This window comes from Rhinatrema bivittatum, chromosome 5 (assembly GCF_901001135.1).
Source record: "Rhinatrema bivittatum chromosome 5, aRhiBiv1.1, whole genome shotgun sequence".
Classification (NCBI taxonomy): Eukaryota; Metazoa; Chordata; class Amphibia; order Gymnophiona; family Rhinatrematidae; genus Rhinatrema; species Rhinatrema bivittatum.
The window spans coordinates 52,118,556-52,131,454 of record NC_042619.1 but is presented as its reverse complement, the minus strand read 5'-3'; the positions used below and the strand labels follow the sequence as shown (position 1 = coordinate 52,131,454).

General features: G+C 44.3%; 1 protein-coding gene across 3 annotated transcripts in view; it reads right to left on the bottom strand.

Moving 5' to 3' along the window:
* Nucleotides 1-12,899, bottom strand: part of HEPHL1 (hephaestin like 1) — a 181,602-nt gene that overhangs the window by 113,231 nt on the left and 55,472 nt on the right. For all 3 annotated transcript variants that reach the window (XM_029602335.1, XM_029602336.1, XM_029602337.1), the window contains exons 5-9: nt 12,084-12,338; nt 11,591-11,759; nt 7,956-8,095; nt 7,734-7,865; nt 6,083-6,294 (exon numbers count right to left, since the gene is read on the bottom strand). In XM_029602335.1, coding sequence (XP_029458195.1) covers nt 6,083-6,294; nt 7,734-7,865; nt 7,956-8,095; nt 11,591-11,759; nt 12,084-12,338 — 908 coding nt within the window. The remainder of the gene's footprint in view (nt 1-6,082; nt 6,295-7,733; nt 7,866-7,955; nt 8,096-11,590; nt 11,760-12,083; nt 12,339-12,899) is intronic.

Below are 12,899 nucleotides of genomic sequence, written 5' to 3'. Positions count from 1 at the left end.
TCCTGCTGGCTGCAGGCTTAGTGCCATGCTGGGCATGCCCAGTAGGGACCAGTCAAAGTTCTGGAAACTTTGACAGAAGTTTTCCGTGATTGGGCTCCATCCTGATGATGTCACCCATATGTGAGGACTACCATCCTGCTTATCCTGTGAGAAAGGGGTATACAAAGCAATTTTTTTCAACGTGAACACTACCATCTCTGGAAAAAATGTGGAATTAGCCCTTTAAAAGTGACTTTTGCAGGAGAGATTTTAGCCAGTGTGTAAAAATAGGGGACAGTTATTACAATTTTTCCAGGGGTGTTATGGGAGAGAATAAAAAAAAGTTTGTTCTGCTTAACTTTTCTATTATTACCCAAATGTAAAAAGATTTTAACTGTGGCAGTTGTGTGGCTACAGCAGCGCTCTGGTCTGGCTTTATGCTAGCATTGAGCAAACATCCAGCAAGGCTGCTGGAGACAACAAAAACTTGTGAATAAGTATTTTTAAGCTTATTTGTAGGTGGCTTGCAGAGCATTAATGGTATATCTATGAAGATTCCTTTTTCGGTGATGAGTGATGAGTATCTCCCAAATACCTGGTTTTTTTATGCTAGCTACTTTCAGGGTTTTTTTTTCCAGTTTGCTCTCCGGATGCCAAAAAGAATTTAAGAACATAAGAACATGCCATACTGGGTCAGACCAAGGGTCCATCAAGCCCAGCATCTTGTTTCCAACAGTGGCCAATCCAGGCCATAAGAATCTGGCAAGTTCCCAAAAACTGTCTATTCCATGTTACTGTTGCTAGTAATAGCAGTGGCTGTTTTCTAAGTCAACTTAATTAATAGCAGGTAATGGACTTCTCCTCCAAGAACTTATCCAATCCTTTTTTAAACACAGCTATACTAACTGCACTAACCACATCCTCTGGCAACAAATTCCAGAGTTTAATTGTGCATTGAGTGAAGAAGAGCTTTCTCCGATTAGTTTTAAATGTGCCACATGCTAACTTCATGGAGTATCCCCTAGACCAGTGGTTCTCAACCTTTATAGTTCTGCGACCCTTTTAATAATATTCCCCACTATGTGGCGACCCCAACTGTAAAATTATTTTCGTTCATAGGCCTAAGTAACTGTACTGTATATACCGTATTTTCCGGCGTATAAGACGACCCCCAACCTTTACAGTTAAAATATAGAGTTTGGGATATACTCGCCGTATAAGACTACTCCTCTTCCAACGCATTCCAACATTTACAGCAGGAGGGAGTGACTCGAGGAGTGAGGGTGCGCTCCCTGATTGGCAAGGGAGCGAGGGAGCGCAGAATGAACTTTTTCACTGCATCCGGTGAGGGGAGGGAGTGACTCGAGGAGTGACAAAAAACCCATATTTCCGATGGTCTCTTAGGCCAGTGGTCCCCAACCTTTTTTGCACCAGAGACCGGCTTCAAGCAAGACCATTTTTCCATGGCCCGGCGGGGCTTTGGTCATATGGGGGCGGGGTTATGGAGGGGGTTGGATTTTAGTGCACACTTATCATTTAATTATGACATTTATAATGTGAATGTGACTCAACTCACCATAGGTTCTCACATGCATGGTACACTGACCCATGATCGTCACGGGGCTAGATGTAAAAGTACAGTTTGTCTCCACGGGAACCCCTCTGACCCACAATAATGGATGTAAAGCAGAATTATGACATTCCCCATACAACTCACCCTACAAAAAAGATATTCTGGTTCTGGTGACATCTCAGTAACAGCAACTCAAACTCCTTCTACTTCCAGGCTCAATAGCCCTACTTATGAAAAGACAGCAGTTTACCACCAATGCATGTCCTCTTGAGAAAACACAACAAATAAGACTGATAAAACTCTTACATGCTAGCAAAATATCTCATCTCGGTAACAGACACAGAACCGACCTAACATACTCCCAGGATCTGTAGTAATGCACATAAACTAATCCGCACACAGTTACACCTGTATTATGGAATACACTCAAACAGGAGCAACCCTATCTATGAAAAGGCAACACTACAAATATTAAATCAGGTCCTAAAAACCAATACACCTCTTATTAGGAAAACAGAACTAGCAAGCAGCTATAGATCCCCACACAGAAATAATTGTAAAACTATACTAATAAGCAGAATAAATGTTTCACAATAACTATGAACAGAATAACATCCAACAATTAAAAACTCATAAAAACTATTAAACATTCTCCAAACACCAATAAAATATTTCAAAAAAGCAGACATCATACAATTAAAATGGCAGTCAATCAAGAAAAATAAACTTAAAAAGCCACCTTTACTTACCCCCTCCAGCAGCTCTCCTACTCCTCTTCCATGCAGGCTGTAGCACACACCAGAAGCAGCAGTAGTGGCTAAGCTCTATACTTATGGTCCTCTTCCTTAGGGCCCATGTCTCTCACACACACCATATCAGTCATGCCCCCATGACCAGTTTCTGTCTCTCACACACCAATCATCTCCCAAACAGTCTTTGGCACACACACACCAGTCACCTTCCTGAACAGTTTCTCTCATGCCATACACACACACACAGGCTTCCCACTCCCGTGTTCTACTTACATATATGGGCTTCTCACTCTCATAATCACTTTCTCTGTCTCTCTCTCTCTCTCACACACACACACACACACACACTCACTAGTCTCTCACTCCCATGTTCTCTTTCAGATATACAGGCTTCTCCCTCCCATGCTGTGTCTCACACACCCCCAGGTTTCTCACTCTCATGCTCACTCTCTTCACATGCACAGGCTTCTCATTCCCATAATCACTTTCTCTCTGTTACACACACACCAGTCTCTCTCATTTCCATGCTCGCTCTCCACATGCACAGGCTTCTCATTCCCTGAATCACATTCTCTCACATTCACACACACACCAGTCTTTTTCTCTCACACACACCGTCACCTTACCAAGCAGTCTCTCTCTCTCATGCATGCACACTCACCCAGGCTTCTCACTTCCATGCTTTCTTTCACCCCCACAACACCAGGCTTCTTACGCCCATGCTTTCCCACATACCCAGACTTCTCACTTCCATGCTTTTTCTCTCTCTCACACACACATCAGTCACATCCCTGTCTGTCTCACACTCTCACATACACATCAGTCATCTCCCTGAGCAATCACTTTCATTGTCTCTCACATACACACACGCATCAGCTCTCTGACCAGTCAATCACACACATGCTCTCGATCAAATACATTCTCTCACTTTCACACTGGCTGGCTGGCTGCTTCTCTCTCTTTCTCTCACTCACTTCCTCTCCCCCCCCCCCCCCCCCCCCGGAGCACAAATGGGAGCTGCAGCAGCCCCCGCAGGCCAAGAAAGTAGAATCCCATCGGCCGCGGGAGGTTCATGCTGCTGACTCCTTTCTCGATTACTGGCTGCTTCGATTGCTCGGGGGCCGATGCTGCAGCCGCCGCTGCTACTTTATCACGCGGCACGGCTCTTTCTCCTTCCCGCGCACCGCGTATCACTTCCTGTTCCGGGTCATGGGAGGGGGGGGCAGGCGCGGGAAGAAGGAAAGGCCCAGCCGCGGGTGCCACTGCTTTTTCTAGCACCGCTGCCGTTCCCACTGGGCTTGAATGTGCTGACAGCCTGGCGGCAATGGCAGCGGGAGAGACCGGGAGCGCGCGACACACCTGCCGGTGCTTGGCGGCGCCGCGGACTGGCAAAAAACTCCCGTGGACCGGTGGTTGGGGACCCCTATCTTAGGCGACCCCTAGCAAATCGTCATTCGACCCCCAAAGGGGTCGCGATCCACAGGTTGAGAACCGCTGCCCTAGTCTATAATCTGAAAGAGTAAATATCCGATTCACATCTACCCATTCTAGACCTCTCATGATTTTTTTTTAATTTAATATTTATTGAATATATATAAATACATCAAGTAGAATCACACTTAGATATAGTATACAGAAATGAATGATTAATTTCATTAATTACAACATAATCTTCAATACATTTTACAGAAATTCAATGAAATATTCCTTCATTCATGTCTATCTATCAAGCCCTCAAATGAGATCCTTTACACTTCTCTAAGCAATTTTATACCTAGTATAAACTAAATCAAGTAATAGACTATAGGATATCATTACTATTGGGAGATCTAAACTCCTTTCACGAGCACTTTATGTTGTCTCTGGGGATGAACTCATCAATGGCTTTCCTTTCTCAACTAAGAAGCTTGTTAACTGATTTGGTAGTAAAAATATATATGTCTTTCCTTCAAATTTTTTTAAACACTCACAAGGATATTTTAGAATGAAAAACATACCCAATTGTATTGCCTGAGACCTTAATAAAAGAAATTGTTTTCTGCGTTTCTGAGTCTGACGAGAAAGATCATGAAATATTTGGACTTTACAGCCTAGAAACTTTTTTGTCCTATTCTGGAAATATTTTCTAAAAATCCATTCCTTGTCAGACTCTAGCATAAAGGTTTCAAGAAGTGTAGCTGGATTAACTAACTCAGATTCTGTTTTTTCTATTTGGTTGCCCTTCTCTGTACCTTCTCCATCGCAATTATATCTTTTTTTAGATGCGGCGACCAGAATTGTACACAGTATTCAAAGTGCGGTCTCACCATGGAGCGATACAGAGGCATTATGACATTTTCCGTTTTATTCACCATTCCCTTTCTAATAATTCCCAACATTCTGTTTGCTTTTTTGACTGCCGCAGCACACTGAACCGACGATTTCAATGTGTTATCCACTATGACGCCTAGATCTCTTTCTACTGTCTTTGGATGATTCACTGAAATTGTAAGCCTGTAAGACTGGAAAATTGGGCATCCAAATGGCAGATGAAATTTAATGTGGATAAGTGTAAGGTGATGCATTTAGAGAAAAATAACCCATGCTATAGTTAAACAATGTTAGGTTCCATATTAGGTGCTCCCACCCAAGAAAGAGATCTAGGCATCATAGTGGATAACATTGAAATCATCTGTTCAGTGTGCAGCGACAGTCAAAAAAGCAAACAGAATGTTGGGAATTATTAGGAAGGGAATGGTGAATAAAACGGAAAATGTCATAATGCCTCTGTATCGCTCCATGGTGAGACCGCACCTTGAATACTGTGTACAATTCTGGTCGCCGCATCTCAAAAAAGATATAATTGCGATGGAGAAGGTATAGAGAAGGGCTACCAAAATGATAAGGGGAATGGAACAGCTCCCCTATGAGGAAAGAGTAAAGAGGTTAGGACTTTTCAGCTTGGAGAAGAGATGACTGAGGGGGGATATGATAGAGATGTTTAAAATCATGAGAGGTCTAGAACGGGTAGATGTGAATCGGTTATTTACTCTTTCGGATAATAGAAAATCTAGGGGGCAGTCTATGAAGTTAGCATGGGGCACATTTAAAACTAATCGGAGAAAGTTCTTTTTTACTCAGCGCACAATTAAACTCTCGAATTTGTTGCCAGAGGATGTGGTTAGTGCAGTTAGTATAGCTGTGTTTAAAAAAGGATTGGATAAATTCTTGGAGGAGAAGTCCATTATCTGCTATTAAGTTCACTTAGAGAATAGCCCCTGCCATTAGCAATGGTAACATGGAATAGACTTAGTTTTTGGGTACTTGCCAGGTTCTTATGGCCTGGATTGGCCACTGTTGGAAACAGGATGCTGGGCTTGATGGACCCTTGGTCTGACCCACTATGGCATTTTCTTATGTTCTTATGTTCTATTAAACTCATAAATGATATCAAATTAGGAGGACTTGCAAAGACCACAGAGGGCAGGCTTACAATTTCAAAATCATCTGGATAAAATGGAGAACTGCTCAGATAGAAATATGATGACATTCAACAAGAATAAATGCTACGGAGGCAGTGATATCTCCATCATTAGAGGCTTTAAAAAGCAGGTTAGATAACATCTCTCCAAGATGATTTAGATAAAGTTGATATTACCTGGACATAGGGGAATGGGCCAGATAAGGAGGTTCTTTCTAGCTCTGTCTTTCCATGTTTTTTTATATTCTATCATGTTATGCTCTTTCTAATGTAAAATTATTGCTGCACAAAAGACAAGATAGAATCACGTTCCCTCACCTGAGTTCCATCATCATGCAGAGAATTCTTTCTACAGACTAAGAGAGGTCCCACTAGGCCAGAGTTGGTGTCCATGACTGGATCCACCGCTGAGTAGTACAGATAAGTAAGACAAGGTGGATCGCTGGTAGTTGGACCTGCATTTTCAGGCACTGTCCATTTGTATGTGAAAGTCTCACCAGGTTTAACATATGCTCCCATCTTCTGAAACTCTTAAAATACAAAATGAATCAGAAGAAAAAAATATCCCAAAAGTAAACAAAGAAGATGCAACAGTAAATGCTGGATTCCAATCTTTTACATAGTCAAATTTGTAATCAGAAGATAAATAGAAACTTTGGAAAATGAATTATTTGCAGAACTGTTCTGCACTAGGTAGGAGAGTGTAGACTATTCTGCTCTGCTCTGGTATCTGTTCTCCTATTTCACGTTCTGCAGACTGCACATATGCCATTGAATCGTCCATAGGATTTATTCGCATAAGTGCACTTTACGTGAGTAAATGGCTTTTGAAAATTGCTACAATAGTAGTTACATTTATGCGCGTAACTCCTTTGAAAATAACCCCCTAAATATATATACTGTATGTATATATATATATATATATATACAGAGAGAGAGAGAGAGAGAGATATTTCATAATATTTGTAGAAAACAGTAGCAGTGACTTATAATTGTGCAGTCTGCAGAACGTGAAATAGGAGAACAGATACCAGAGCAGAGCAGAATAGTCTACACTCTCCTACCTAGTGCAGAACAGTTCTGCAAATAATTCATTTTCCAAAGTTTCTATTTATCTTCTGATTACAAATTTTACTATGTAATATTGTAGCAATTTTCAAAAGCCCACTTACTCGAGTAAAGTGCATTTACATGCGTAAAACCCAGATTTACGCATGTAAATGCTTTTTAAAATCCGCCCCTTAATGTAATAAAACTGTTATATGCACAGACAGGTAAAGAATTAAATTTTGCTTTAAACAGTAACATAGGAATATACATAGAGGGGTAGATTTTAGAAAAGTACGCCCACGTGTACTTTTGTTCGCGCACCAGGCGCGAACAAAAGTACACCGTATTTTATAAGATACGCGCGTATCTTATAAAATCCGGGGTTGGCGCGCGCAAGGGGGTGCACATTTGTGCACCTTGTGTGCGCTGAGCCCTGCGCGCGCTGCCCGTTCCCTCCGAGGCCGCTCTGAAATCGGAGTGGCCTCGGAGGGAACTTTCCTTAGGCCTCCCCCCACCTTCCCCTCCCTAACCCACCCCCCCAGCCCTATCTACACCCCCCCTACCTTTATCGCGAAAGTTACACCAGGCAGGCGTAATTTGCGCGTGCCGATCAGCCGCTGCTGCGCGATTCCCCGGCCCGGGAACAATTTTGGAGACCTTGGCCACGCCCCCGAGCCGGAACCACACTCCCCCGGAACGCCCCGAACGTCGCGCCACCCCCGACACGCCCCCCCCGGACACGCCCCCAGCAAAGCCCCGGGACTTACGCGCATCCCGGGGCTTGCGCGCACCTATGCAAAATAGGCTCGACGCGCGCAGGGGGTTTTTTAAAGGGTTACGCGCATAACTTATGCGCGTAACCCATTTAAAATCTACCCCAGAGAGAATGAATCCATATTTGAATTATAATGTAACTTACCATCTGCATACTGCATTCCTTCAAAACCTTTGTTATAAGATACTCCATGTGGCAGAATGCTGTACTTTCGGTCAGCTTTATTGGAAAACATAACCAGTACAGTATCACTAACCTCTGCTTTGATAACAGGACCTGAAACCAGAAAAAAACATTTTTAGGAAAGACTAGATAACAAAAAAGTGCATGCTACTAAACAAAAATGTAGAGAAAGCTTTGCGATACCGAGTATTCCCATATGTTTTTCAGCTTTAGGTCGCTCCTTCCTTTTGTTGAACCTTTCATCAGTGAACTCCGTGTAACGAACCTTCCAGTATTGTCCTCCAATCCTATCATGACCTTGCTTAAAGAAGGTTTCAGAATCACTGCAAAGAGATATAACAATCAATAAATGTCACCTATAACCTTGTAGATTGTGATAACTTTTATTGGCTCAACAAAAGAGATACTAAGGTGCAGGGGTTCTCAAGCCAGTCCTTGGGACACACACCTAGCCAGTCATGTTTTCACGATTTCCACAATGAATATGCATTAGATATATCTGCATGCAAAGGAAGCAGTGCATGCAAACAAATCTCTCTCATGTATATTCATTGTGGATGTTTTGAAAACCAGAGTGGCTAAGTGTCCTGAGGACAGGGTTGAGAACTATTGAATAGTGTATGAGCTTCCAAGGCCACTAGGTCCCATCTGAAGAAGAGGACAATGAGACCTTAAAAGCTCATACATAATAACCTCTTGTTTTTTTTTTTTTACTGGTCCAATACGAAATCTATAAAGATTACAGTTTTCTCCGGGCATAGTATGGCTACAAGAAATCTTCAGCACTGTAAATTCCAGTTTTGTTTCTTGACTTACCTAACAAATCTCAAGCACACCAAAAGACTACAGACCCAGAGGACCATAAATTATAAGATCAAAGTACTAATAAACCTCCAAGTATTGTCATCTTACCCAGTGTTTCACGAATGACTATATATGATTCCAAGAACAAAGTTAGCAATATCATTTCACAGAGTTCATCATTTTATTATTTATCACTAGCCTAGCTGATTAAGCACAAGGGTAAAATTGGTATATGTTGCAGGATTTATCAAGCATAAACATACATGCTTGTTTCATTAATTTCTACAAAATAAAAATAAAAAAAAAGACTAACAGCTCTGGCATACCCTAATGGCTAGAATCTGATCTCCAAAAAGTACACGCTCTCTCTTATATCCTGTTCTAAACCTGGTTTTCCTTATATTCCGATTTCCTTGCTTTCTCTTTCACATAAGTCATTCAGTCACATCTCAACCACACTTCCAATCTATATATACACGTTCTCCATATGCCCACAGAGTTTCTTGCCACATCAAAGTGTTATCAACTGAAACACAAAGTATACATTCAGGGGTAGATTTTCAAATAGCGCGAATTGGCCTACTTTTGCTGGCGCATCAGGCTCAAGCAAAAGTAAGCTGGATTTTAGTAGATACGCGCGGAGCCGCGCATATCTGCTAAAAACCTGGATCGGCGCGCTCAAGGCTATTGATTTTGTATAACCGGCGTGCGCCGAGCCGCGCAGCCTACCCCCGTTCCCTCCGAGGCCGCTCCGAAATCGGAGCGGCCTCGGAGGGAACTTCCTTTTGCCCTCCCCTCACCTTCCCCTCCCTTCCCCTACCTAACCCACCCACCCGGCCCTGTCTAAGCCCCCCCCTTACCTTGTCGGGGGATTTACGCCTCCCTCGGGGAGGCGTAAATCCCCGCGTGCCAGCAGGCATCTTGCGCGCCGGGACGCGACCTGGAGGCGGGTACGGAGGGCGCGGCCACGCCCCCGGACCGCCCCGGGCCGTAGCCACGCCCCCGTACCCGCCCCCAAAATGCTGCCGACACGCCCCCCTCGGAGAACCCCGGGACTTACGCGAGTCCCGGGGCTCTGCGCACGCCGGTAGGCCTATGTAAAATAGGCTCACCGGCGCGCAGGGCCCTGCTCGCCTAAATCCGCCCGGATTTGGGCGGATTTAGGCGAGCAGGGCTCTGAAAATCCGCCCCTCATAGAGCAATCCATCTACAGGTCTGTAGGGATATCACAAATCACATCAGCACACGATGACAACTCAAAGCACTAACTAATACTAGGACATGCAGTCATTTTTAAAACACACAAGCTATAGAATACACAGCTCACCCACACCTCCATGAAACATACACGGCACCTGGTAACTGACATGAGAGCCCATATGTTAAAGCAGAGTCTCCAGTATGAATGCTTGTGAGCAGGATTCTCTGGATGCATTTCTGTGGGACAGATTTTAGCCCTTGTGTGTAGTATTTTGAGGCAAGTGTGGCTTTATTCTTTTAAATGATATTTGGGCATATATACTAAAGATCATTATGTATGCTAAGGCCATTTAACACACACCGCCATCATAGTGGACTATGCACTAAGGGCCAGATTTTCAAAGGGGTACGCGCGTAAGATACGTGCGTACCCCCCGAAAACCTGGCCCAAACACCCCCTGTGCATGCCGAGCCTATGTTGCATAGGCTTCCGGCGCGAGCAAAGCCCCGGGACGCGCATAAGTCCCGGGGCTTTCCTGAGGGGGGCGTTTTGGGGAGCGTGTCGCGATCCGCGCATCATCCGGGGGCGTGTCGAGGGGGCATGTCAAGGGGGCGTGACACGTTCAGCGCGTCATCTGGGGGCGGCACCGCGGGCGTGGTTTCGGCTCGGGGGCATTCCGGGGGCGTGGCCACAGCCTCCGGACCAGCCCCAGGACTGGAACATGGAGCGCGGCAGCTGGCCTGGCACGCGCAAAGTTACGCCTGCTTCAAGCAGGCGTAACTTTCGTGATAGAGGTAGGGGGGGGTTTAGATAGGGCCGGGGGGGGGGGGGAGGTTAGGTAGGGGAAGGGAGGGGAAGGTGGGGGGAGGGCAAAGGAAAGTTCCCTCAGAGGCCGCTCCGATTTCGGAGCGGCCTCGGAGGAAACGGAGGCAGGCTGCGTGGCTCGGCGCACGCAGGCTGCCGATTTTGGGCAGCCTTGCGCGCACCGACCCCGGATTTTAATGGATACACGCGGCTACGTGCGTATCTATTGAAATCCTGCGTACTCTTGTTCGCGCCTGGTGCGCGAACAAAAGTATGCGTGTGCGCAGATTTATAAAATCTGCCCCAGCGGTTCTCTAAACTAGAGTCAGAGGACGGTAGCAGGAATGTGCTAAAGTTAGCACGCATTCACATAAAATGACAAAATTTCATAGGCAAATTATGCATTAGCGGGCACATGACAAATAATGTGGTGTGGTCTTCTTCAGGCGTTATTTACTGTGTGCCTAAAAGTCAACGCTTACCTCAAACAAGGTGTTATCTTTACAGTATTCTTGCTGGGTCTCAAACTCCCATGATCTAACTGACCCGTAGTGAAGAGGCCAATTAAAAAGGGGGATTTCATTTCCCTCCCTCTGTGTACAAGCACTCCCGATCAAGTCAACCCCATCAAGGCCTGACTTTCCCCCATCAAAGGCCGCTTCCTTCATCAAAGACCTCTCCATCTAAGGCATCCCCCCCCCCCCCCCACACACACACACACCAAACTGTCAATCTTTCGCCTCGATCAAGATCAAGCTGACCCTGCCCCCCCCCCCCCAATCAACGGGGCCCCACCCTACCCCACCCCCATGATTCCTTCTCATTCCAGAGGACACCGATCTTCACAGCGCCTCCTGGCACCGCTGCACGCTGATGAATAGTTCCACCTACCGTAGAAGCACATCACCACCGAGTGAAGGAAGCTGCAAAACTCAGAGCTGGACTAGGAAGTGGAAGCTAAGATAGAAGAAGGGGGAAAAACCTTCACCGTTTTAGAAAATAACCTTACCTGCCTGTGGTATTTAAAGCCTGGCCACTGAATTTGTCAAAGCCCTGTGGACCATAGTCCCAAAACACCATCTCAGCAGCGATGTAGTACCTTCTCTCTTGGCCAGTCAAGGGCGGTGCAGAAACACTGCTATTACAGGACTTCACCTCATACAGGCCTTGCATGCCAGCTGAAGGAAAACAGAAGGAAGCCAAACACTGAACAGCTTTCCTAGTAAAGTTTGTTCTTCTGGAGGTACCGGAAAAATGTTTCTAAGGATTGTAATTTATTTTATCAATGAAACATTCTATCCCATAATCATTGCGTGAATGTTTCATATACAAAAGCCAGAAGAAAATCGTCAGTAAACAGACAGCAGCATGAGCAAGGAAGATTTGTAATTAAATTTTAATTATTTAAACTTAAATTTTAGATGGATTTATAAAGTTTATATTGGTTTCCTCATTAATAGATCTAGCTTTTTCATTTTTAGCCAAACCAGCCGTTTTGTTACCTTTAATGTGATCATTTACTTGGCAGTCCAACAACCATTTTCCGGGATTTTCTGCGACCATTTCAGCTGTGACAAAAGTGGCCGGAAATAAGTTGACGATGTCAGCTCTGTGCCCTCTGTTTATGATGGTGTGGCCATGAAAATAGGCAGAGTGAACGTCCACTTCATTACCCATTCCAAATAAATGCCAGGAAACAGTCTCGCCCACACACATCTCCAGGCCAGGTAGATTTCCAAAAACGTAACCATTGATGGCTTGAAAACACATCACATAATGAACAAATTAATGAAAGGAAAACCAGTCTGGATATTATCTAAATCTTTAGACCAGCGATTTCAAACCAGCCCTGATGACCCCACAGCCAGTCAGGTTTTCAGGATATCCACAATGAATATTCATGAATTACTTTTGCATATTCTGGGGCTCTAAGGTATATAGATATATCTCATACACATTTATTCTGGATATTTATTTATTTAATAACTTTTATATACCGGCATTAGTAGGAGACATCATGCCGGTTCACATAACAACAAAAGAGTGGAAAATACATTATAACAGGGCGGTGGGGGAGAAATAATAACAACAAAGAAAGGCAAGAAGATATAGGTCAAAAAACTGATTAACAGTAACTAAATAAAAATTCAACAAGTAATAAATTAGAAATGTACTGAAAGGATAACAGGATATCCTGAAAACCTGACTTGTGGGGTCAATAGGACAGGTTTCAAAACCACTGTTTTAGGCCTTTCGTTTTGCATCCTCTTTGGGCTTGTCTGACTCATTCCAGAAGGATCTGGGCCCCTGTAACTCCA